This window comes from Chlorocebus sabaeus, chromosome 9 (genome assembly GCF_047675955.1).
Source record: "Chlorocebus sabaeus isolate Y175 chromosome 9, mChlSab1.0.hap1, whole genome shotgun sequence".
Lineage (NCBI taxonomy): Eukaryota > Metazoa > Chordata > Mammalia > Primates > Cercopithecidae > Chlorocebus > Chlorocebus sabaeus.
The window spans coordinates 102555807-102581832 of NC_132912.1; the positions used below are offsets into that span (position 1 = coordinate 102555807).

The 26026-nt window shown below is 43.8% G+C and overlaps 1 protein-coding gene across 3 annotated transcripts in view; it reads left to right on the forward strand.

Annotated features, from left to right (window-relative positions):
• ABCC2 (ATP binding cassette subfamily C member 2) overlaps positions 1 to 26026 on the forward strand; it is an 87458-nt gene that overhangs the window by 42483 nt on the left and 18949 nt on the right. For all 3 annotated transcript variants that reach the window (XM_073019248.1, XM_073019249.1, XM_038009430.2), the window contains 12 exons: positions 51 to 214; positions 1223 to 1400; positions 6965 to 7219; positions 8321 to 8386; positions 10332 to 10469; positions 11027 to 11173; positions 13076 to 13160; positions 14494 to 14560; positions 16070 to 16196; positions 19977 to 20153; positions 21720 to 21887; positions 22019 to 22199. In XM_073019248.1, coding sequence (XP_072875349.1) covers positions 51 to 214; positions 1223 to 1400; positions 6965 to 7219; positions 8321 to 8386; positions 10332 to 10469; positions 11027 to 11173; positions 13076 to 13160; positions 14494 to 14560; positions 16070 to 16196; positions 19977 to 20153; positions 21720 to 21887; positions 22019 to 22199 — 1753 coding nt within the window. The remainder of the gene's footprint in view (positions 1 to 50; positions 215 to 1222; positions 1401 to 6964; positions 7220 to 8320; positions 8387 to 10331; positions 10470 to 11026; positions 11174 to 13075; positions 13161 to 14493; positions 14561 to 16069; positions 16197 to 19976; positions 20154 to 21719; positions 21888 to 22018; positions 22200 to 26026) is intronic.

Genomic DNA, 26026 nt, shown 5'->3' on the forward strand with positions numbered 1-26026 from the left:
CCAGGAACAGACATAACTCTGTGGACACTGTTGTTTGGTTTTGTACCTAGGATGACATTAAAAAGAAAAAAAAGAAGTCTGGGACCAAAAAAGATGTTCCAAAATCCTGGTTGATCAAGGCTCTGTTCAAAACTTTCTACACAGTGCTCCTGAAATCGTTCCTACTGAAGCTAGTGAATGACATCTTCACGTTTGTGAGTCCTCAGCTGCTGAAGTGAGTGCTCAGGCCTTGGATGGTCCTTTCAGGGCCTCCTCTGCCACCCTCCTTTTTGCCCCTGTGTATGCAAGCAGGAGCTTTTCTTCAATTCCCATTTTGTAAAAATGCTCATCATTTTCTTCCACCTTAGCCTTGTGTTCATGAAGACTGCAGGCAGTTTTCAAGATGTATGATGATGTGTACTTTAGCCTCTCTCTTTTCCATGTCTCTCTCCTCACAGGGGGCCGGGTAATCATTAGGGGCTCTTTCTTGTTAAACTGCTAAGGGCTGAGCCAGGCCCAAGGGGTGGGCAGCATGCCCCTGGAGAGTAACTGACTTCATCTCTCCATCACAGCCTTCTGTGGGCAGTTCGGGTTAATCTTGACAAGACTTCAAAATCCACCATGATCTATGGAATGAACCACCTGCAGGGAAAAACAGGGCCAAAGCATTGCAGTGGCAGCTATGTGGAGCATTTCTTTCATTATCCATTCTCACAGCCATGGGTTATAAACCCTACGCTTTTGCTGCTTATCTCCAAGTAAAAGCGAGAACGCCAGGCTAGGCATGGTGGCTCATGACTGTAATCTCAGCAGTTTGGGAGATTGAGGCAGGAGGATTGTTTGAGGCCAGGAGTTTGAAACCAGGCTGGTCAACATAACAAGACCCTATCTCTACAAAAGAAAAGAATTAGCTGGATGTGATGGCACATGCTTGAAGACCCAGCTATTCAGGAGGCTGAGGTGGGAGGATCACCTAAGCCCAGGAGCTCGAGGCTTAATGAACTAGGATCCTGCTACTGCACTCCAGCCTGGACAACAGAGCGAGACCCTGTATCAAAAACAAAACAAAACAAAAAGGACACTGGTAAAACTGTGGAGCTTAGGTCTTCCAAAGGCTTTGGACAATTCTGGTCACTTTTGTTACCTACAGTATAAAGGCAGCATAGTCTAGCTGGCTGTGCATGAGGAGAGAGGCGTCCTTGGAGGCCTTATGGATAAAACTAACTTGGCTTTTCTCTGGCAGATTGCTGATCTCCTTTGCAAGTGACCGTGACACATATTTGTGGATTGGATATCTCTGTGCAATCCTCTTATTTGCTGCGGCTCTCATTCAGTCTTTCTGCCTTCAGTGTTATTTCCAGCTGTGCTTCATGCTGGGTGTAAAAGTACGGACAGCTATCATGGCTTCTGTATATAAGAAGGTAAGCAGAATATGGCAGGTATCACCAAAGAAAATCCCCTCAGTAAATATGAACATTGATTCCAAGGTTGAGGAAAATGTGATGGAAATGATAACTCATTTCAACACTTAATTTTGACCATACAGCCTCCGTTAGATGTTTCTTTGGAAATTAGATTATGAGAAGTGTGTTCACAAACAATGGGTGGAGAGGCCAGGAGGGAAAAGGTACTCCCCAGGGAGAAGCTTGCAAGCTGTTCTGGTGCTCAGGATCCACCTTGCAGCCCTGAAGGCTTGGCTACCCATCCACCTCTTCCTGTGTCTTTTGACAAGGTAAAATGCCTTGGAAAAGAACATAAGGTCAGAAAAGAAGCTGGTGAAGGGTCAAACTCTTAAAACCACCAACATTCAACTCAAATACTTAATGAAACCCAGCTCAGAGACCTGTTGTATCCATCTCAAATTGCAATCTTGCTAGAGCTCCATCTCCCCAGACCAAATTTCACCTAGTAACTTCTTTTTCTAACCTTTAGCGCTAACCCAACCCTCCTCTGCCTGACTTCTTTTTTCAATTTGTAAATACATTCATGCTGATTACTGAGTTCTGCAGACCTGGAAGCTTTTTCTTTTCCTTAAGATGATTTTGTTCATCTTCCCTCTGATACATTGGGTTTTTTTGTTGTTGGTGGTGGTGGTTTGTTGTTGTTTCTGTTGTTGTTGTTGTTGTTGTTGTTTTTGAGACGGAGTCTTGCTCTGTTGCCCAGGCTAGAGTGCAGTTGTGCAATCTTGGCTCACTGCAACCTCCGCCTCCTGGGTTCAAGTGATTCTCCTGCCTCAGCCTCCTGAGTAGCTGGGACTACAGGCGCATGCCACCATGCCCAGCTCATTTTTTGTATTTTTAGTAGAGGCAGGGTTTTACCGTGTTAGCCAGGATTGTCTCGATCTCCTGACCTCATGATCCGCCCACCTCTGGGATTACAGGCATGAGCCACAGCGCCTGGCCGATACATTGTTTTTGAGGGTTAACTTTCTCAGGGCAACTGTATGTTCCTCATGTCCTCCATATCAAGATGAAGTCCCATTTTGTTCCTTAAGAAATGAAAATACAGTAGTTATGATCAGTGACTATAGACTTGAGGAGAAAATTCATCCCTGAGGAGATAGGTTCCAATTTTTTTATAGGTTGGAACACTGGTTGACTCTCTTCCTTTTTTTATTCCATCACGGCAAAGTTCCATCATGGTGACTTCTCTATTACAGTTCCTACTTTTCTCCTTTGCTTTCCTCTCTAGAAACAACACTTTGTCTTTGTCTTCCCTGAGTAGATGTTGGCTCGTTGAGAGACAGTGGCAGATAATCCAAGTGTCTTTAGATCAGAAGTCTGGTCACGTCCTTTGAACTCCCAGATACCCACCTACTGGAATTTGTCTTCCTCCAGTTGATTTTTACAATCTCCTTGTTCCTTCTGGAGATACTGAGTTTCTGCTGGTTTACAGGTTATGAGGTCACTAACCAGCCTATTTCAGCCATTGCTAGTAAAGTACACTTCTATAATTTTTTCATAATTGTGATTATTCATTCACACTATTTTGATTCTTAATATTCCAGGTTTTGCAACTGTTACAATCAATAAAGAGATTTATAAAATAGAACCCTCAATGATACTTTTATTCAAATAAATATCACTATTAGAAGAGTGGAAGAAAATTACTAATTTATATGTTTAGACAATGCTTCACTACTTATGAAACATTTTTTACATTTACTATCAATTCACAGGGCTATTGCCCTGTGAAATAAGTACATTATCCCTATTTTATGGAGAAAAATAAGGCTTAGATAATTTCAATGCCTACAATCACAAAGCCAGGAGTTGTCCCCAGACAAGGGCTACTGGGACTATATTGATTGATTGATTTTTTAAATTATTATACTTCAAGTTCTAGGGTACATGTGCACCACATGCAGGTTTGTTACATATGTATGCATGTGCCATGTTAGTGTGCTGCACCCATTAACCCGTCATTTACATTAGGTATATCTTCTAATGCTATCCGTCCCCTCTCCCCAACCGCACGACAGGCCCAGGTGTGTGATGTTCCCCATCCTGTGTCCAAGTGTTCTAATTGTTCAATTCCCACCTATGAATGAGAACATGCAGTGTTTAGTTTTCTGTTCTTGCAATAGTTTGCTCAGAATGATGGTTTCCAGCTTCATCTATGTCCCTACAAAGGACATGAACTCATCCTTTTTTATGGCTGCATAGTATTCCATGGTGTATATGTGCCACATTTTCTTAATCCAGTCTATCATTGATGGACATTTGGGTTAGTTCCAAGTCTTTGCTATTGTGAATAGTGCCTCAATAATCATACGTGTGCATGTGTCTTTATAGCAGCATGATTTATAATCCTTTGGATATATACCCAGTAATGGGATGGCTGGGTCAAATGGTGTTTCTAGTTCTAGATTCTTGAGGAATCGCCACACTGTCTTCTACAATGGTTGAACTAGTTTACAGTCCCACCAACAGTGTAAAAGTGTTTCTATTTCTCCACATCCTCTCCAGCACCTGTTGTTTCCTGACTTTTTAATGATCGCTATTCTAACTGGCATGAGATGGTATCTCATTGTGGTTTTGATTTGCATTTCTTTAATGGCCAGTGACAATGAGCATTTTTTCATGTGTCTGTTGGCTGCATAAATGTCTTCTTTTGAGAAGTGTCTGTTCATATATTTTGCCCACTTTTTGGTGGGGTTGTTTGATTTTTTTCTTGTAAATTTGTTTAAATTCTTTGTAGATTCTGGATATTAGCCCTTTGTCAGATGGGTAGATTGCCAAAATTTTCTCCCATTCTGTAGGTTACCTGTTCACTCTGATGGTGGTTTCTTTTGCTGTGCAGAAGCTCTTCAGTTTGATTAGATCCTATTTGTCAATTTTGGCTTTCGTTGCCATTGCTTTTGGTGTTTTAGACGTGAAGTCCTTGCCCATGTCTATGTCCTGAATGGTATTGCCTAGGTTTCTTCTAGGATTTTTATGGTTTTAAGTCTAACATTTAAGTCTTTAATCCATCTTGAATTAATTTTTGTTCTTGTTTTTGTCAGGTTTGTCAAAGATCAGATGGTTGTAGATGTGTGGTATTATTTCTGAGGGCTCTGTTCTGTTCCATTGATCTATATCTCTGTTTTGGTACCACTACCATGCTGTTTTGGGACCACTACCATGCTATTTTGGTTACTGTAGCCTTGTAGTATAGTTTGAAGTCAGGTAGCATGATGCCTTCAGCTTTGTTCTTTTGGCTTAGGATTGTCTTGGCAATGTGGGCTCTTTTTTGGTTCCATATGAATTTTAAAGTTATTTTTTCCAATTCTGTGAAGAAAGTCATTGGTAGCTTGATGGGGATGGCATTGAATCTATAAATTACCTTGGGCAGTATGGCCATTTTCACGATATTGATTCTTCCTATGCATGAGCATGGAATGTTCTTCCATTTGTTTGTGTCCTCTTTTATTTCGTTGAGCAGTGGTTTGTAGTTCTCCTTGAAGAGGTCCTTCACATCCCTTGTAAGTTGGATTCCTGGGTATTTTAGTCTCTTTGAAGGAATTGTGAATGGGAGTTCACTCATGATTTGATTCTCTGTTTGTCTGTTATTGGTGTATAGGAATGCTTGTGATTTTTGCATATTGATTTTTGTATCCTGAGACTTTGCTGAAGTTGCTTATCAACTTAAGGCGATTTTGGGCTGAGACGATGGGGTTTTCTAAATATACACTCATGTCGTCTGCAAACAGGGACAAATTGACTCCCTCTTTTCCTCATCGAATACCCTTTATTTCTTTCTCCTGACTGATTTCCCCGGCCAGAACGTCCAACACTATGTTGAACAGGAGTGGTGAGAGAGGGCATCCCTGTCTTGTGCCAGTTTTCAAAGAGAATGCTTCCAGTTTTTGCCCATTCAGTATGATATTGGCTGTGGGTTTGTTGTAGATAACTCTTATTATTTTGAGATATGTACTGGGACTAAATTTACTGAAAATAGAAATGTATAGTGATTACCTTGAAGGGCAATTAGATGTTGTTAGTTGTTTTTTGTTTTTCCCTCTTCCATACCAAAAGGAAGGCATAGCAGTGGGCTGATTCCTCTAGAACCTTGGTGTTCCAACATTTTAGAAAACTTTCCTCTTTTTACTGTACAGCCAAGAATTCTGATATGTTCCAAAGAATGTATTGGTGGATTAAGATGGCAGTAGTGCTTCTAGGAGGAGATGGAAGTAGTACGGGCCACTTGTAGCTCGTACACTGTCTTTCTGGGAATTACAAGGTGGCTCTCCTTCTTATAGAAAGATGCAGCCTACTCCAGATGGTGCCTTGGTGGCATAGTGCAAGTTGGTTTCAGTACTCTGATACATTTGTGCAAGGCATTGTTGTAAGTGACAGACTTGTGGATATCAACCTCCTGACCTCTCTAACATGAGAACAGGAAGCCCATACTACAAGACCAGGCATCTAGACAGTGCCTGAAAAATCCTGACAATACAAAAGTCTTTTATTTTATTTTATTTATTTTTTGAGACAGAGTCTCGCTCTGTAGCCCAGTCTGGAGTGCAGTGGCATAATCTCGGCTCGCTGCAACCTCCGCCTCCCAGGTTCTAGCAATTCTCCTGCCTTAGCCTCCCGAGCAGCTGGGATTACAGGCGCCCACCACCATACCCAGCTAATTTTTGTATTTTTGATAGAGATGGGGTTTCACCGTGTTGGCCAGGCTGGTCTTGAACTCCCGACCTCAGGTGATCTGTCTGCCTCGTCCTCCCAAAGTGCTAGGATTACAGGTGTGAGCTACTGTGCCCGGCCTACAAAAGTCATTTTACTTCAAAGTATGAAGTCTGAAGTTTTTCTCTTCATTCTAAATTCTCTGTCCTTCTTGGGAATTACTACAACCTCTTCATAAGAGTATGGCTCCAAATAACATTGCCATATCAAAAGCTTCTGAGGTCAAAATCAATACATGCTGGTTTCCTCCTTCCTTTCCTCCCTCTCTCCTTCCATCCATCCATCCCTCCTTTTCTTCCATCCTTCAGTATTTGATTCTCTACTATGTGCCACATAATATAGTAGTGAAATAGATAGATGCCCTCATCCTCACAGAGTTTACATGTAGTGCAGAAACAAAAAAAAAAAAAAAACAAGGTAATTATGGTTCATTGTGATGAATGTAATGACAACGGTAAGCTCAGGATATTATGAGAGTACACAGGACGAGTATCTAATCCCAACTTTGTAGTCAGGGTGGTTTTCTCACAAGAAGTTACATCTCGGCTGACACCAGAAGATAAATAGGAGTTTTTTGGGCAAAGAAGTGTGTGGATGTGTAGGGTTGGAGGAAGGTGGGAATAGGAAGAAAGAGTGATCAAGAATGAGAGAACACCACGTGTAAGATTTGGAGGCAAGAAGTCACAGTGCCTTGGAGAAGCTGTGTCCATATGGAGCACATCCTTCCATTGTAATCTCACTTCCTGAGCTTCCTCTTCTACTCCCTAGTATCCCTGGCTTTGTCATTGGGTCCCAATTTCAATCTTTATCTTTAGGCACTGACCCTATCCAACTTGGCCAGGAAGGAGTACACCGTTGGAGAAACAGTGAACCTGATGTCTGTGGATGCCCAGAAGCTCATGGATGTGACCAACTTCATACACTTGCTGTGGTCAAGTGTTCTACAGATTGTCTTATCCATCTTCTTCCTATGGAGAGAGTTGGGACCCTCAGTCTTAGCAGGTGTTGGGGTGATGGTGCTTGTAATCCCAATTAATGCGATACTGTCCACCAAGAGTAGGACCATTCAGGTAAAGAAAGAGTCACCCGGAAGAATATATGCTTTCTTTAAAGTGCAAACCCTTTTTCTTACTCTACTCTAATTCTTAATGGGAGTTTGGGCAAGTCAAAGCTGGTGGAAGACTTTCTACCATCTCAAGTGTACTTGGCTTTCTCTGAGTTCCCTTTTCATCTTCTGATGACTCTTAGGGTTTATATACACTCCCCTGCATTCATGTTAGAGGGAAGAGCCTGACTGGAGAAGGAAGGGCTCAGAGATGCTGCACATAATTCTTCCCTCTTGCTCTGCTGGGCTGCCCTAGTAACAGTGATTTGGGGCCCTGCTTCTCTGTTATAGCAATCTAAACCAACCAGAGAGAACAGTCGCATGAGTGATCCAAATTTCAGCCTGAGCCTTGGCAATCACCCCGCTACCACCAGGTGGGAGGGTTCCGTGTGGACAGTGTCCTCAGTCCTGCCAGAATTCACAGGTTGGGTGGGTGGACTTGACAATGTATATGATTTATTGACTCATTTGTTTTGCATTCAAGTTACAAATAATTGTTTTGAAAATATTTCTTGCATATCTTACTTCTCTGAGAACACAGTAGTGAGTTAGGGTTCCTGTTCTCATGGATCTTACATTCTACCTGGTGGGATGGTGGAGAGACAGGCAATACACAAAGAAGAAAAATATCAGATCATGATAAGTGTTATACAGAGAATTCAACAGGGTGATGAGATAGTGAGTGAATGGGTGGTTATTTTCAATGAGTTCAGGGAAGACCTCTTGGGGAGTGGACATTTAAGCTGAACTCTGAATGACACAAGCCTGATTGTAAAGGAGAAAGCCTTGGGAAGGGCAGGGGAAGAACAGCCTGGGAGCTGGGTACAGTCAGGCAAGGGCTATGGGACAGAAACAAGCTTGGCACAAGCAAGGATCAGAAAGAAGATGGGTGTGGCAGGAACGGAGTGGGCAAAGAGAGTGGAGGGTGGTGAATCCCATCACTGGGTACCTCAAGTTCTTACTAAGTGACAGTCACAAAGTAGCAGTGAGGCCTGATGTCTGCAGCAAACCAGAGCCCTCTCTCATGGAAGCGTATATTGTTTTTCTTTTGCTTTTTTCCTGGCAGGTCAAAAATATGAAGAATAAAGACAAACGTTTAAAGATCATGAATGAGATTCTTAGTGGAATCAAGGTGAGAATCTGAGCGTAGGTGGCTCTCTGTGGGTAAGGACAGAAGCAGTAGTTCTCTTGACCTTCGCAAACCCTGGTAGAGGTGATGGATTCCTGCTTCTCGGCCAGTTGTGTCACATGACTTTTGTTTCATGTCCTCCTGTCCCTCTCAGGTCCTCTGTTGAACCTCTATTTCTATTTATTCACCCTAAATAGCTTGCTTTGTTTTGACACTTTACTGTAGAAGTTTTTAAACATATAGAAAAACAGAGACTATCATGAACCCCTACAAACTTTTCACCCAGCTCCGGGAATTATCAGCATGCCCTAACTAGTTTCATTTATAAACCCACTCCCCTCACCCTTGATTATTTTAAAGCAAATCTCAGAGATCTTGTCCTTTCATTCATAAATACTGTGTATGTATCTCTAAAAGAAGGACTTATTTTTAAAATATAGACAAAATACCATTATCATACCTACAAAAAAAATTAACATTCTTTGATACCATCAAAGTTCTCCATTTGCCTCATATGTGCCTTTTGTTTGTTTGTTTTGCTGTTGGTTAGGTTGAATAAGGACCCAAAAAATGTCCATGCATGGTATAGTATTTAATTGATAGTGATTTTAATCTACAAGTTTCTCTTTCTGTCTCTGTGTGTGTGTGTGTGTGTGTGTGTGTGTGTGTGTGTGTGTGTGTTTGTCTTGGTCATTCCAAAAAAACCAGGTTATTTGTCCTATTTCCTGTAAATTGATAGTTAGATCTAAAGGTTTGATTGATTTAGATTTCATTTGGGGTAGGAGTACCAGGTTGCTTTCAAGTGGTGCTGTGTGCTTCCAAACTGCAGTGATGATGACTTGAGTGGGCCCAGGCAGTGTCAGCCTGATCCATCCTTTACAAGGTTTCCTGCTAGTCTTTCACTAGAGCGGTAGTTTGTGATGCTGGCAGCACATTAGAATCACCTGAGAAATTTGAAGTTTGTAAAACCCACTGAGGCTGGGGGCCTACTTCAAACCATTTAAATTGGACTCTTTGGGAGCGAGGCCCAGACATGTATATTTTTTTAAGTTCCCTAGGTGATTCTAATATGCCACCAAGGTGAAAAACACTATTGTAAGAATTTTATGATCATCATGGCCTAGGTCTGTTATTTCATTAGGAATTGCAAAAGAGTGAAATTTTTTAATTCTGTTATTCCCTTGACATTGATTAGCTGGAATTTTATGAAGAAGAATTATCTTTCATCAGCTTGTTGTTTACCCTAAAATGAAGTTAGTATGGGATAGGCAGAATAAATTCTTGCTTCTTTCTCTCCATTTACCAGCTTTCATGATAATGCGTTTCATCCTCCAGAGGTGACCAATGATTTCTTTTAACTGAATATTGTTTTGAATTAATGCATCTTAACATTATCCTAAACTTCTTAAAAATAAAACAGAGCCCCCTTTTAACTCCTTGTTAATTCTCCACACAGAGCTCTGATATGTCCTTCTGTTAATGTGGCAAAACTAAAAGGAGAGCTAGTTTTGAATCTCAGCTCTACCACTGGGTGGTTTAACTTGCCAAAAGTTTTGGAAGGTTCCCTTGCCTCTCTCAGCTTGTTTCCTTATCATTTAAATGAAGATAATAACTCTACAAATGTAATGTGACTAACTCACCTCGATTTGCCCAGAACTTTTTAAGTCTTAGTACTGGAAGACCTGTGTCCTGGGCAGCCCTTTAGTCCCAGGCAAACTAGAACAGTTAGTCATACTAAGGTTGTTATAAAGTGAGATAATGTATTTAAAATGCTTTGTACATAGTAGGTTGTCAACAAATACAAGCTACCTTCTGTAATCACACTTTATAATCTGGATTTCTATTCCTCACATTTTGGGGACTATATCCTGAAACATGGGTGGATCAGATACACCTGGTGCCCTTTCGGGGACAATCATGTGAGCTGTATTTTTTTTCAACTTATTAGATCCTGAAATATTTTGCCTGGGAACCTTCATTCAGAGACCAAGTCCAAAATCTCCGGAAGAAAGAGCTCAAGAACCTGCTGGCCTTTAGTCAACTACAGTGTGTAGTAATGTTCATCTTCCAGTTAACTCCAGTCCTGGTGAGTAGCAGAGGGGTCCATGGGCATTCGCCTGGGTGTTCACTTGGACCTGCATCAGCTTCCTGAAAAGGAAGTTCACTTTTGATAGACTAGCTGGCACCTCTAGGCCTGACCGCGAGATCCAGGGGACTTGTCCCTCTCACCGCCCCATGCTCCTTTTCCTCCTTTGTCCCACACCCCCAGCTCTAGTTTCACCTTCATGTACTGTACGGTGGTCTGGCAGCCCAGAGCAACTTTTCAAGATGCACAGCAAGCATGTGGTATCAGGAAGGATTAGCTTAGGACGCTTTCTTGTCTTCTTTGGAAGGTGGTGTAGGTCTATAGTGGATGGAACACAGATAAAGGAACCAGGAGACCTGAACTCTGGTCCTAGTAATCCATTAATTGACCTTGTGACCTTGGGGAAGATATTTCCTCCTCTCCTGGGCTCAGTTTTCTCATCTGTACATGAAGAGGCTGGATCACCCTCAAGGCGCCTTCAGCTCTGATATACGGTGCTCCTGAAACCTAGCACAATGCTGCTTTGTCCCTATTGCTTATGACCTTGCCCTTTCCAGGTATCTGTGGTCACATTTTCTGTTTATGTCCTGGTGGATAGCAACAATATTTTGGATGCACAAAAGGCCTTCACCTCCATCACTCTCTTCAACATCCTGCGATTTCCCCTGAGCATGCTTCCCATGATGATCTCCTCCATGCTCCAGGTAGGTCGGCACTCTCGCTGATGACTGCTTATCTCTGGTTAAGAGCCTTGGAGTCCAGAATGACTGGCTATCACATCCCATGTCTAACTTATGCTGGTAAACTTTCAAGAGAGAGAGATCTGTTTGATTTCTGGAGACCAGTGGTTTGACCTTAATAAAATCATGAGTTTTCTGAGCCCCAGTTTATCTAACTCTAAAATGAGGATAATTATACCAATCTCATCTACGTCACAGGGAGACAATCTCTGAAAGCCTTTAGTGAGATTATTATGTTTAGTCCTAGTACTGGGAACATTTCCCAGCCTAGTTTCTCTCATATTTTTCCAAGGCGCTTGAGGTGTTGAGATAGCATTAGGCAAATACGGCACAAAGGGAGAAGAAAGACCCTCCCTTTGCATAAACCCATGTGTTGGTCAAACCAAATGCAAATTGAGAGCCTTGCACTATCAGAAAATGAGTCTGGAGTTCAGGAAACCTTGGATGAACCAGAGGAAATGCCTGGGTTCTGAAAACTGAGCATAGTCACTGATATGCGACAAGTACCAGAGCTGCAGAGGAAGGTCACCAGACAGGCAGCAGACTGATGAGAAGGCCTGAATGACAGGAGTGTGGTGACGTGCATTTATCCCAGAAGAGGCTGGCTTCAGAGAACTCAGACCATGGGAAAGAGAAGGCCTCCCTGTCCTGGAGGGTGTAAAGAAAAGCTGGCAGATTTGGCAGGTAAAGAAGCAACAGGATCTTTTTAGATGAAATGTATTGCATAAATAGCAAAAGCAAGATCAGCAAAGGTATCAGCTCCCTGCATTCCTGGTCCTCAGGATGACACTGAATCAGAAAGGGTCAGATGGTGGCTGGGCTCATACCTGTAATCCCAACACTTTGGAAGGCTGAGGCAGGCAGATCACCTGAGGTCAGGAGTTTGAGACCAGCCTGGCCAACATGGTGAAACCCCATCTCTACCAAAAAAAAACAAAAATTAGCCAGGCGTGGTGGCACATGCCTGTAGTCCTAGCTGCTCAAGAGGCTGAGGCACAAGAATCACTTGAACCTGGGAGGTGGAGGTTGCAGTGAGCCAAGATCGCACCCTTGCACTCCAGCCTGGGCGACAGAGTGAGACTTCATCTCAAAACAAAACAAAACGAAACAAAACAAAAGGGTCAGATGGCAATGCAATGTGAGCAGTGGGGTACTTTGTTTTTGAGGAGCTGATCCATGCGCAGTTAAATGGTTCTATAGCCTGCTTCTGTACCCTAAGGAGGGAGCAGGCAGAAAGCCTAAGACTTCGTCAGAGCCTGGGTGGCAATGAAAAACCGTCTCGTGACAGCCTCCTTGGAAGAAGGGGAAGTAGGTGAGAAACATCCTTGTAGAAGTGCCTCGAAATCTTCCCAAGTTCTCAAGTTCCGGGGGACTGCAGGGTATTCTGCCAACACTTACCTCACCTGCAATTTAAGCTTTGGCTATCTGGCCTGTGTGGAAGTGTGCAGGGTCCCCCTGATGCCATAGCCAGTTCCTCTACAGAGGCTCCCAGGAGTGGCTTAATTAGGATGCTGGATGTGCATCAGGGCATAGACTCAGTTAAAGAAGAGAAAGCCAGGGGCCTAGTTACCAGAACCAGATAGAAGTTAAGTTTTTGTCTTAGAAGGCAGGAGGTAGTTTCTGGAATTAGGGCCAACGACTGGAGAGAGCAGAGGAGTTGAACTCCATGAGTTTGCTCAAGGACTGAAATAGAGCACCCACTTCCATCTGTCTACGGTGGGATAGCTTCCAGGACTGAGTTTGGTGGAGCTTAGGAGATGCCAGCTGTGGCAAATAGAAAATCATGGGCTAATGACAAAGTCAAAATCTCTCTGCTTGTGCTTGTTACTGACTTTAATTCTTGAGATCCTTTGTGTCCTTCTCTAGGCCGGTGTTTCCACAGAGCGGCTGGAGAAGTACTTGGGAGGGGATGACTTGGACACATCTGCCATTCGACATGACTGCAATTTTGGTAAATAAATTTGAAAGTTGCTTCCTAAACTTATTCGCAGTGCTGGTGCCAGAATTTTGATAATGCAAGAACTTAGCAGCAGCAAACTGAAAGAGAGAGCTTGGAGATTTGTCTTGAGCCTATGCTTGCATAAGATACATAATGTTCTTACTTGAATTATGTTTACACTGAGAGCAGATTGCTCAACTAGATTGCTAAATAAAGCTGGGCCAGCTCTTCTGAGGATAAGCAGGGAATCCTGCAAAGGATCCAGAAAGCAGAAGCCAGGATGGAGCCAAGTGTGTGGGATTGGGAAGGTAGCCTAGAGTGAAAGAATACTCAGATTCTGAAGGTTTCAATGTTGGGGGCCAACCATGGCCAGAGTGGGCAGTAGGACTGGAATCCATGGTGGGGAGGATTTATATATGGAGATGGAATTCATACAAGGGAACTGGGCAACAGAGGGCCTGAGAATATACCCAGAGTATGCGTAGGTCAGGAATCTGGCCTTCCAGTAGGCTTGGGAGTTCTGAATCAAAAAGAACTTCAGCCGGGCACAGTGGCTCACGCCTGGAATCCCAGCACTTTGGGAGGCCGAGGCAGGCGGATCACCTGAGGTCAGGAGTTTGACACCAGCCTGACCAACATGGAGAAACCCCGTCTCTACTAAAAATACAAAATTAGCTGCGTGTGGTGGCACATGCCTGTAATCCCAGCTACTTGGGAGGCTGAGGCAGGAGAATCGCTTGAACCTGGGAGATGGAGGTTGCGGTGAGCTGAGATTGCACCATTGCACTCCAGCCTGGGTGACAAGAGTGAAACTGCCTCTCAAAAAAACAAAATGAAATAAAACAAAACAAAAAAAAGGACTTTAGGCTGGACTCAGTGGCCTGTAATCCCAGGCCTTTGGGAGGCTGAGCCGGGCAGATTGCTTGAGTCTATGAGTTGGAGACTAGCCTGGGTGACATGACGAAACTCTGTCTCTACTAAAAATACAAAAATTAGCAGGGCATGGTGGTGCATGCCTGTAGTCCCATCTACCTGGAGGCTGAAGCAGGAGAATCTCTTGAGCCTGGAAAGTCAAGGCGGCAGTCAGCCGAGATTGCACCACTGCACTCCAGTCTGGGTGACAAAGTGAGACCATGACTCAAAAAAAAAAAAAGGACTTCATATGCAGGCCACTTCTGGTCTCATTCTAGGAGATTTCATTTGCCTCCTGTTAGCATAGGAGCCAGCACTTAGCAGAAACAATCCCGGGTGCTGATGGAGAAAGCGGAGACACATGAGGGCTGAGAAAGGGCAGACAGTCACATGGAGACATACATTTGACCAAAAGAGGACTTTTTCTCAACAGACAAAGCCGTGCAGTTTTCTGAGGCCTCCTTTACCTGGGAACGTGATATGGAAGCCACAATCCGAGAGTGAGTTGCCTTCTTTCCACCCTAATGTTCTTTAGCATTCTCACTGCCTGGCCGATTCTCAGAAAATTCCGTGTAATAGAATACATGGGGAAATGAGCTATGTGCGTGTCTTCAATTAGATACCAGTACAGGACAAACCCCTGGAGAGATGAGCTGAAAGCAAAGGTTCTCAGCCCCTTCCCCTGATAACTGTATTTGCCACCCTGCTTTCCTACTATGGGACCATGAATATCCAGCTGTGATCCCATGAAGACATTTGTGTGTGCAGATTGTGGATGGAGGTGGTGCAGTGTTGGCAGGTGGCCGCGTCTCTGGGTATGGTAGAATATAAACACAAGAACCTGAATTCAGTATAAGTTCATTCATCCAAGAATAGCAATCAGGAGCATTGGAATCTGGCTCCTTAGTGTGAATCTTCTGCACGTAGTGTGTCTCTTAAGCACCATGTGTAATAGCACACCCAATTCATCCACTGAGCACAGCACACAGAGTACACCAGGGGCCTGAATAGGCCATGTCTTTCTTTCTTCACAACTGAGCACATCTTTTTTTTTTTTTTTTTTTTTTTTGAGACGGAGTCTTGCTCTGTCACCCAGGCTAGAGTGCAGTGGCGTGATCTCGGACAACTGAGCATGTCTTCTTATCTCCTTACTATACTCCTGACTTCCCACTCCTCTATCTTGTTCCTATAGTCTTTAACATGGACTCCAGAGCTAGCCCCACGATGAGTTAGGGGCAGGAGCATCTGCTCTGAACCCTCCTAACCCAGCAGGTTCCCTTTCCAGAGAGGAAACTGGGCAGGGCTTCCACCTTACTGTTATAGGTCTGGAAGAAATTCAGCTCCACGGGCAGATTCAGAAAGACTGTGAACAAGTTCCTAATGTTCCTAGTGTTCTAGAAACTCAAATAACAGGGTTGGCACACAGAGTTTCCGGGAACCTATTCCAGTGTGGGCCCTACCCAGCCAGATACAGTCAAATATTCAGGAGAAAGGCCAGGGAATCTACTTTCAGCAAATGTTCCAGGTGACACATTTAGCAGCTAAATTTGGGAAATGTTAATCTAGTCCAATCCCATTAGTAAGAAAGGAGGGGTCCTTAGTCCAAAGGAAGTGACCTTCCAAGATGACATAGCCCAGCAGCATCAGGGTTGGGACTTGAACCAAGCCAGGTCTCCAGGCCCCCAATAGGGTCTTGTTCAATGGGTAACCATGTTCGTTCTAGGAGAATGTTATCATTGGAAATGCACATTTGGCACAAACAGCTTACAGATGAGTTGGATAAATTAGGGCTCATTGGGGCTCATTCTCTAGCCTTTTAGAGCTAAGAAAAAACAAAAAGAAAAAGTATTAAAGAAGCACTTTGGGGTCTTGTATATCCAAGGCAAATTTTCCAATCTTGAGGGGAAATCTCCTAATACCAGACTTCGTGGAGACTCAGAGAAGTGACTTGAGCTACTCTTCAATACCCAACCCCTGCTATCTCCTTCAAAGACATTCCTCTCTTTCAGTGTGAACCTGGACATTATGCCAGGCCAACTTGTGGCTGTGATGGGGCCTGTCGGCTCTGGGAAGTCCTCCTTGATATCAGCCATGCTGGGAGAAATGGAGAATGTCCACGGGCACATCACCATCAAGGTGAGAGGGAATGTCATTGTGAAAGCCTCTGACTCCCGAATGTCAGCAGGGAGCCTCCCTCTGACTCCCTTCGTGCTTTTGCCTCACTGGGGAGAAGGCACTGAGGGCTAGTAGGTGAGGCCTTGGAGACATCTGGTAGATCTGTGGACTGTGATTTTCTGTCCCATTTCAACTTTATATAATCAGTTGCTGGGGGTAAGATTTGGGAATCTGCATTTTTAAGGAGCTCTAAAGGTGATTCTCATATGCATGCTACAGTACGAAAACTGTTGATTAGAGATGTCTTCCTTCAAAATATAGGCATTTCTGGCCAGACGCGGTGACTCATGCCTGTAATCCCAGCACTTTGAGAGGCTGAGGCAGGTGGATCACCTGAGGTCAGGAGTTCGAGACTAATCTGGTCAACATGGTGAAACCCTGTCTCTACTAAAAATACAAAATTAGCCGGGCATGGTGGCACGTGCCTATAATCCCAGCTACTTGGGAGGCTGAGGCATGAGAATCACTTGAGCCCAGGAGGGCTGCAGTGAGCCAAGATCATGCCACTGCACTCCAGCCTGAGCAACAGAAAGAGACTCTGTCTCAAAAAAAAAAAAAAAAAAAGTATAGGCATTTCTGCTTTATCTATGTATTTGTTTCTGAAAAATCACACATTCTGCAAAACTGTACAATAAAAATAACTGGACCTAGGGAAAAGAATTGTAATAGATCACTAAAAACTTATATAACTTTGTAATCAAACTACCAACAAAAACAATCCCAACCATAGCAATAACATCGAGAGCAATAAAAACAGTAACCTTGTAAAATCAACACTGGCATTTGCACCCAACATTACAGTTAGTCTTGGGCCTCTCTCTCCCTCCTTTGAGAGCTAAATCTTTGATGGCATTTGCTTCCAAAATAAAAATCTGGTGTAGGGTGTTGTCTTCATCAGTTATATATACATTTTTTGGGACAGAGTCTCGCTGTGTCATTCAGGCTGGAGTGCAATAGTGCCATCTCAGCTCACTGCAACCTCTATCTCCTGGGTTCAAGCGATTCTCCTGCCTCAGTCTCCCAAATAGCTGGGATTACAGGTGTGCGCACCATGCCCCACTAACTTTTTTTTTTTTAATTTTTAAAAATTTTTTATTTTAAGTTCCAGGATACATGTGCAGAACATGTAGGTTTGTTACATAGGTATACGTGTGCCATGGTGGTTTGCTGCACCTATTGACCTGTCATCTAGGTTCCCTCCCCTCGCCCCTCAGCCCCCAATAAGCCCCGGTGTGTGATGTTCCCCTCCCTGTATCCATGTGTTTTCACTGTTCAACTCCCACTTATGAGTAAGAACATGCGGTGTTTGGTTTTCTGTTCCTGTGTTAGTTTGCTGAGGATGATGCTTCTAGCTTCATCCATGTCCCTACAAAGGACATGCTCTCATTCCTTTTTATGGCTGCATAGTGTTCCATGGTATATATGTGCCACATTTTCTTTATCCAGTCTATCATTGATGATGCCCAGCTAATTTTTGTACTTTTAGTAGAGGCGGGGTTTCGCCATGTTGTCCAGGCTGGTCTCAAACTCCTGGCCTCAAGTGATCCATCAGCCTCAGCCTCCCAAAGTGCTGGGATTATATGGGTAAACCACTGCGCCTGGCTAATTATGATTTTTTTTAACACAGAGGAAAATGTTTTCATGGCATCTTCATCAGCACTCTGAACTTTTCCAGAGAGCTAAATTTAGGGAAAATTTTAGCCATTTTTGAATTGTTACCACTACTTGTACCAAAGAGAGGCGTATCTATAGATTTTCAGCTTTTTTTCTTAAGATCTTCATATATTGCTAAGAGTTTCTTTTTAAGTATGAGAATGCTTCCTCCAATTGATTTATATTGACCTGCTTGGAAAAAAAATTTAAGAACCAGCTGTTCTTCTACAATATACTGACATCATTTCCTGATTTAGCAATCACTAATGAACTAATTTGCAATTTTTTTTTTTTTTTTTTTTTGAGATGGAGTCTTGCTCTGTCGCCCAGGCTGGAGTGCAGTGGCCTGATCTCAGCTCACTGCAAGCTCCACCTCCCGGGTTTACGCCATTCTCCTGCCTCAGCCTCCCGAATAGCTGGGACTACAGGCGCCTGCCACATCGCCTGGCTAGTTTTTTGTATTTTTTAGTAGAGACGGGGTTTCACCGTGTTAGCCAGGATGGTCTCGCTCTCCTGACCTCGTGATCCGCCTGTCTTGGCCTCCCAAAGTGCTGGGATTACAGGCTTGAGCCACTGCGCCCGGCCTACTAATTTGCAATTTTAAAAACATGCACTATAGCAGAGCAGACTACAGATTTAAGTCTGTCTTCTAACCCCTTTGGGGAAGCTTTTTTTCTTGCTAACTCATAACTGGGTTCTTCCTCAAACACAGGCATTTGTTGGTCTCCATTTCTGGTTGTTCTTTTTTTTTTTTTTTTTTTTTTTTTTTTTTTTTTTGAGACGGAGTCTCAGTCTGTCACCCAGGCTGGAGTGCAGTGGTGCACGATCTCGGCTCACGGCAACCTCTGCCTCCTAGGTTCAAGTAATTCTCTGCCTCAGCCTCCTGAGTAGCTGGGATTACAGGCACATGTCACCATGCCCGGCTAATTTTGTATTCTTAGTAGAGACAGGGTTTCACCATCTTGGCCAGGCTGGTCTTGAACTCCTGACCTTGTGATCCACCTGCCTCAGCCTCCCAAAGTACTGGAATTACAGGCGTGAGCCACCGCGCCTGGCCTCCATCTCTGTTTTTTGTTTGTTTGTTTGAGATGGAGCCTCACTCTGTATCCCAGGCTGGAGTGCAGTGGCCCAATCTGAGCTCACTGCAGCCTCTGCCTCCTGGGTTCAAGGGATTCTCCTGCCTCAGATTCCCGAGTAGCTGGGATTACAGACTCGTGCCACCATATCCAGCTACTTTTTGTGTTTTTAGTAGAGATGGAGTTTCACCATGTTGGCCAGGCTGGTCACTCCTGACCTCAGGTGATTCGTCCACTTTGACCTCCCACAGTGCTGGGATTACAAGCGTGAGCCACCGCACCCAGGCTCCATCTCTCTTTGGATATAATCTTGCTTCCTAAGATGTCATCTATGCCAGAGGTCCCCAACCCCTGGGCCTCAGACTGGTACTGTTCCATGGCCTGTTGGGAACTAGGCTACACAGGAGAAGGTGAGCGGCGAGCGAGCATTACCACCTGAGCTCCACCTCCTGTCAGATCAGCAGCAGCATTAGATTCTCATAGGACCACGAACCCTTTTGTGAACTGCACATGCCAGGGATCTAGGCTGCATCTACTGCCTGATGATCTGAGGTGGAACAGTTTCATCCCGAAACCATCTCCCACCACCACCCCATCCATGGAAAAATTGTCTTCCACAAAACTGGTCCCTGGTGCCAAAAAAGGTTGGGGACCGCTGATCTATACCATTCCCTCGTCAGTGTTAGCCCTTTGTGGCTCCTAGTAAATTCAATTGGGTTTGACCAAAACCCTCTTCTAGAAGCAACAACGCACATTTATCATCTAATTTTCAGGATCATGGCTGGAAAACATAGTCTAACAAAAGGGGCCTTTTGATGGTGAAGAGGATATTGAGTCCTGAGAGTGGAATAACTACAAGCACATGAATAAATATCAGATCCTCAGTCATCCTGATGCACAGTTCTTCAAATTTAAACTCCATTTGTTTCTTCCCCCTCTCCAGCCACCTCATCCTTCAACCCTGCATTTCTGGAGGTGCAGCTGTAATATGGTCTGTTCCTTTTTCATCTAGGGCACCACTGCCTATATCCCACAGCAGTCCTGGATTCAGAATGGCACCATCAAGGAAAACATCCTTTTTGGAGCCGAGTTGAATGAAAAGAGGTACCAGCAAGTCCTGGAGGCCTGTGCTCTCCTCCCAGACTTGGAAATGCTGCCTGGAGGAGATTTGGCTGAGATTGGAGAGAAGGTACTTGGGATAACAAGGGATCTTCAAGGGGGAAGGCATATTGAAGAGAAAAAGTGAGGATGGTGGTGAAGAACTACACGGGGTCACAATATTCCACGTAATAACTCAGAATTTTAAAACTTTCTGCTTGGAAGCAGATACAGGAATTATGTAATTTAAATCGAAGATGATGAGGCAAGGCCATAAGAAGTTAATAGTGACTGACCCAAGGTTGATCTCACAGGAGGTTGGGCAGAAGTGGGACCAGAGCCTAGGTGTCCTGATTCTACTTCTGTATCAGCAAGGCCAGGGGAAGATTCTGCTAATCTGCTTTGAACACTTAGACGTTTACTGTGAATTATCTTCTGATGTTATTAAAGGCCTTTCCTAAAAATAGATTTTTAGGGCTGGGCGCAGTGGCTCACGCCTGTAATCCCAGCATTTTGGGAGGCCGAGGCGGTGGATCACCTGATGTCAGGAGTTTGAGACCAACCTGACCAACAAGGTGAAACCCCATCTCTACTAAAAATACAAAAATTAGCCTTGCGTGGTAGCAGGCGCCTGTAGTCCCAGCTACTCGGGAGGCTGAGACAGGAGAATTGCTTGAACCAAGGAGGCAGAGGTTGCAGTGAGCTGAGATTGTGCCACTGCACTCCAGCCTGGGCAATGGAGCAAGACTCCATCTCAAAAAAAGAAAAAGATTTTTAATGACTATATTGTATTTATTATATAGATCTAGCATAATTTATTTTGAAATCTCTAAATAAAAACCCTGCATATTTAGGATGTTTTCATCCTCCCTCCCCAGTACTAGAAATAAATGTAGCAATCTTTGGGAACAAAAAAATCTCAAGATGTTAGAAGATTAGTGAAGATACAGCTCTAGAGTAATTTTGTTCATTAATTAGCATACACTTATTGAGCACCTACTATATGCCAAATACTGTTTTAAGTGCTGGGGTTACATCCATGAACAAAACAGAAAAAACCTCTGTTCTACATTTTCATGGGGTGACAAGCAAAAAACCATTAAATAAGTAAATTATCTGATAAAAAGTGATAAGTTGGCCATATCTTTAATTGTTGGGCCTAAAGTTATTTATTTGAATCAGTTCTTTATTTGTATAAAGGAACTTGTTAGATTTTTTTTTTTTTTTTTTTTTTTTTTTTTTTTTTGAGGCAGAGTCTCGCTCTGTCGCCCAGGCTGGAGTGCAGTGGCCGGATCTCAGCTCACTGCAAGCTCCGCCTCCCGGGTTCAAGCCATTCTCCTGCCTCAGCCTCCCGAGTAGCTGGGACTACAGGCACCTGCCACCTCGCCCGGCTAGTTTTTTGTATTTTTAGTAGAGACAGGGTTTCACCGTGTTAGCCAGGATGGTCTCGATCTCCTGACCTCGTGATCCGCCCGTCTCAGCCTCCCAAAGTGCTGGGATTACAGGCGTGAGCCACCGCGCCCGACCTGGAACTTGTTAGATTTTTAACCCCTTGACACCTTATTGAGATAAATTTCTTCCTTTTACCCCTCCCTATTAGATTCTGTGAAGGTGGGTCTAGGGAGTAGTGCTTAATATAAATTATTTTCTTCTTCAGGGTATAAATCTCAGTGGGGGTCAGAAGCAGCGGATCAGCCTGGCCAGAGCTACCTACCAAAATTTAGACATCTATCTTCTAGATGACCCTTTGTCTGCTGTGGATGCTCATGTAGGAAAACATATTTTTAATAAGGTCTTGGGCCCCAATGGCCTGTTGAAAGGCAAGGTGAGAAATCATTGAACATGATGAAGATACAAAGGTGGGGTGGGAGGGAGAGGGGAGGATATGTCTGGCAAGTAAGACAGGGAAGATGGTGGACATATGGTAATTAACACAACTTCATATTATTTTTATAGACTCGACTCTTGGTTACACATAGCATGCACTTTCTTCCTCAAGTGGATGAGATAGTAGTTCTGGGGAATGGCACAATTATAGAGAAAGGATCCTACAGTGCTCTCCTGGCCCAAAAAGGAGAGTTTGCTAAGAATCTGAAGACATTTCTAAGACATACAGGCCCTGAAGAGGAAACCACAGGTATGTAAGGAGGATTGGGACAAGATAGAATTTGGGCCATGGAGGGAATGGTAAACCAGTATCTACTTCCTGAACTGTACAGTATCCAGTGAACTAGATTTGGAAGCGAACTACCCAGAGATTCAAACTCTGCTTTCTGGGTTTTGAGTCTCTTTGAGGAAACATAGAAATTGAAACTCTATGCCTGGGCCAAACTGGTGGCTTATCCTGCTCATCTGATGTCTGACACGCAATCAAAGGACACTCTTTAGAAGGGCACAACTGAAAGTCTGAATGAGTAACCCTTGTGGAAGAAACACCAGTGGCACAACAGTCCCTCTTTTAGGGATGCCATGTTCCTATTAACTTTAGTCACACATGTTACCCCATCAACCCCAAATCCATTAAACAACTTCCTCAACAGCTTCCTGGGCTGGCACTATTAGTGTACTGCTAAATTCTTGGTAAATCCTAACAAAGGGATTTTGATTAATATACCAAAACCACTGGGTGTTTGAACCAGAAAAAAAAATTATGGCAGTTGCATAGTCTCAGAGTGTACCATAGCAATAGCCTCTAATATCACCACCATTGGGTTCACCAGTTAGCCCTAGTCAGCAGTGGAGCTCTGTTTACTGTGACCCTTCCCAAGGACCTGCCAACAGCAGTCCTGTGCATAGGTCTGGTTATCACCCTCGGGTGGTCACCAGCAGGAGTTCAGGTCTGAGAAAGCCAGGACAGAAGGGTGTAGGAGCATTCCAGAAATTAGTCAGATGAGGGAGTAGCTACACAGCCTACAAGTGGTAGCATGTTCTGACCATGAAGTGAGGACAAGTAATGGTTTAAAACTACCCTGGGAGGGCCGGGCTCGATGGCTCATGCTTGTAATCCCAGCACTTTGGGAGGTTGAGGCGGGTGGATCACCTGAGGTCAGGAGTTCGAGACCAGCCTGACCAACATAGAGAAACCCTGTGTCTACTAAAAACACAAAATCAGCCGGGCATGGTGGCACATGCCTGTAATCCCAGCTGCTTGGGAGGCTGGGGCAGGAGAATTGCTTGAACCTGGGAGGCAGAGATTGCTGTGAGCTGAGATCCCTCCATTGCACTCTAGCCTGGGCAACAAGAGTGAAACTCCATCTCAAAAAAAAAAAAAAAAAAAAAAAAAACCCCTGGGAAGCCCAAGAGTTTGAAAGAAAAATCTAAGCCAGGGCTGGATGCGGTGGCTCACACCTGTAATCCCAGCACTTTGGGAGGCCAAGGCAGAAGAATCACTTGAGCCCAGGAGTTTGAGACCACCCTGGGCTATATAGTGAAACCCCATCTCTGCTCAAAAAAAGAAAAAACAGAAGAAAAGTCTAAACCAGGAAGTTTGTAAGCTTTGGAGGAAGAAGGCAGGAACAAAGAACAGGATGGTGTAGGTGACAGAAATTGGGAGCCTGGCCAGGAGAGTGGGGCAGGAGTATTAGGGAACAGCAGAAAGGAGCGATTGAAAGCTTTGCATCAACCTTTATGTGCTCCAGATAGTAGCCTGGAGAAAACAAAAAGCACCTGCCTGGAGTGGGGAGTGAATGTCCCAAGGAAAGAACAGTGTCTACTGCTAGAGTTCCCTGAGTTATTGCTCAACCACATCACCATGGTTACTGTAAGAAAATTGGGCAGTTGTCCTATGCTAATGGTAAACATTTTTTTCTGATTAGCCTGGATCTGAGTTTCTGGATTCTGTTATAAACCCCTTTTCCTTTGAAGAATCCTGTCTTTAATGTACAAAGAACAGTTTGCAAAACACTCCCATAAGCCCTTTTTCTGGTGAACACTGAGAGAACATTTCTGAGCAGTTTTGTAAGCTCCAGAGCCTAGGATGCTGCTGCGTTGGCCCTGGGATCTGGGACTTGGTGGAATGAAGAGAAGGGCAGGAGGGCAAGCTGAGCTGCACTGAGATTGGTTCTGTGTATGAGTTTCCTAATTAGCTGCCTTAACAACACATCACAAACTGAATGGCCACACATTTCTGGAGGCTGGAAGGGCAAGATCAAGGTGTCAGCAGGATTAGTTCTTTCTCAAGGTGCTAGGCAATAATCTATTCAAGGCCTCTCACCTAGTTTCCAGTGGTTTGGCAATCTTTGTTATTGCTGTTTGTTGTGGTTGTTCTTCCTATTTGTTTCATTTCCTGAAATAATTCTGTTAAGTCTGTATTCTTTGTCATTGTCATGTGTGACCACTGAGGTCTCTGGTTGGTTGGCTTAGTGGTCAGCTAGTGATTAGACAGAGACTTCCTTAAATGCTTGGAAACAATAAATGTCTCAGCCTTTGCAGAGAGGCTCTGTGTGTGTGTTGTGGGTGATGGGGAGCATGTCTTCAGCGCTCCAGCAATTTACATCTCTGCCTTAGCCTTCACTTCCTGCTTATACAGAGCCACATGGTCAGCCAGAAGTGAGAGATTAGAGCCCTCTTCCATCTTTCCTGGACATGTGCACAGCTCTGCATGTGTATGTGGCATTCTAGATTGCTGGGAATATATCAGAGAGATCAAAGCCCCTGTGAGCATCTTATTTCCCAGCTTTTCCTTTTAAGTTTTTGGTCAGCTTCTTATTTGCCCCAAGTGTTATCACCACCTCAGGCAGCTGCTGTGATGTTAAATAATTGCTGCTGATTGTTTGAGCTAGCTCAGCATTAGGTCAAATAGGCCCTGTAAATGGGGGTTTTCAGGGAATTCCAGATAGGTGAGATAATGTCAGTTCTCCAGGGATGGGGCTTTTGGGAGCATTCTGAACCCACTCTGCCCCCTCCAGTGGCTGCTAGGCTGCTGGTTTTCATGGCTACTAGGATTGTATGGCTGTTAGTTTTCTAGGCTGTAGCAGCCAAGGAGAGGGGGACAGAAATAGGGTAAGTTAAACTGCTACCAAGCTTACTGTTATTACTGAGTGTCAGCTCTTCAAAAAAACAAGTGCTCCTGGGATTGTTGCAAGCCTTTGGTTAATTTCAGAGCTCTGAAAAAGTTGACTTTGACCATTTTTTGGTCATTATTCTTATTTCTTTTATGGAGGAGTAGATATCTGGAGGTTCCTATTCTACCATCCCCACTGATGCCCACACTATGTCTTATATTTTATTTTATTTTATTTTCAGGGTATGTCTTTTAAGTGCTTTAAATTAATATAAGTTTGTTAAATTATTTGAATTTCAAGATGAACATTTTATTTTATTTTATTTTATTTTTTGAGAGAGTCTCAGTCTGTTGCCCAGGCTGGAGTACATTGGCACAATCATGGCTCACCTTCAACCTCCTATGTTCAAGTGATCCTCCCACCTCAGCCTCCCAAGTAGCTGGGACCACAGGCATGCACCATCACACCCTGCTAATTTTTAAATTTTTTTGTAGACATAGAGTTTCCCTGTGATGTCCAAGGTGGTCTCAAACTCCTGGGCTGAAGTGATCCTCCCACCTTGGCCTCCCAAAGGGCTGGGATTACAGGTGTGAGCCACCATGCTCCGCCAAGATGAGCATTTTCAATTTACAATCACTTCTTTAGTCAATTCTGAGAATGTGACTCTTCTGTATGTCTACCATAATCCTTAAAACTCTTTCCTCCTCCAAAGGAAGCCGGGCATTTCTAGGAATTTTCTTCTCCATTTTGACCATTTTCTCTTCCAGTGGAATATTAATTCATCTCTCCTTTATCCTGATAAAGGAAAAAATTATCTCTCTTTTATCCTGTTTCTTAATAACAAGATGTAGTAATAACTATTTATGGAGGATTTATGGAGTAAAGTATTCCATCCTGTATGTACATCTGGGATCCCTTGCTGAAACCAGCAAGATCAGAGAAGGCTTCTCTCTCCTTGTTC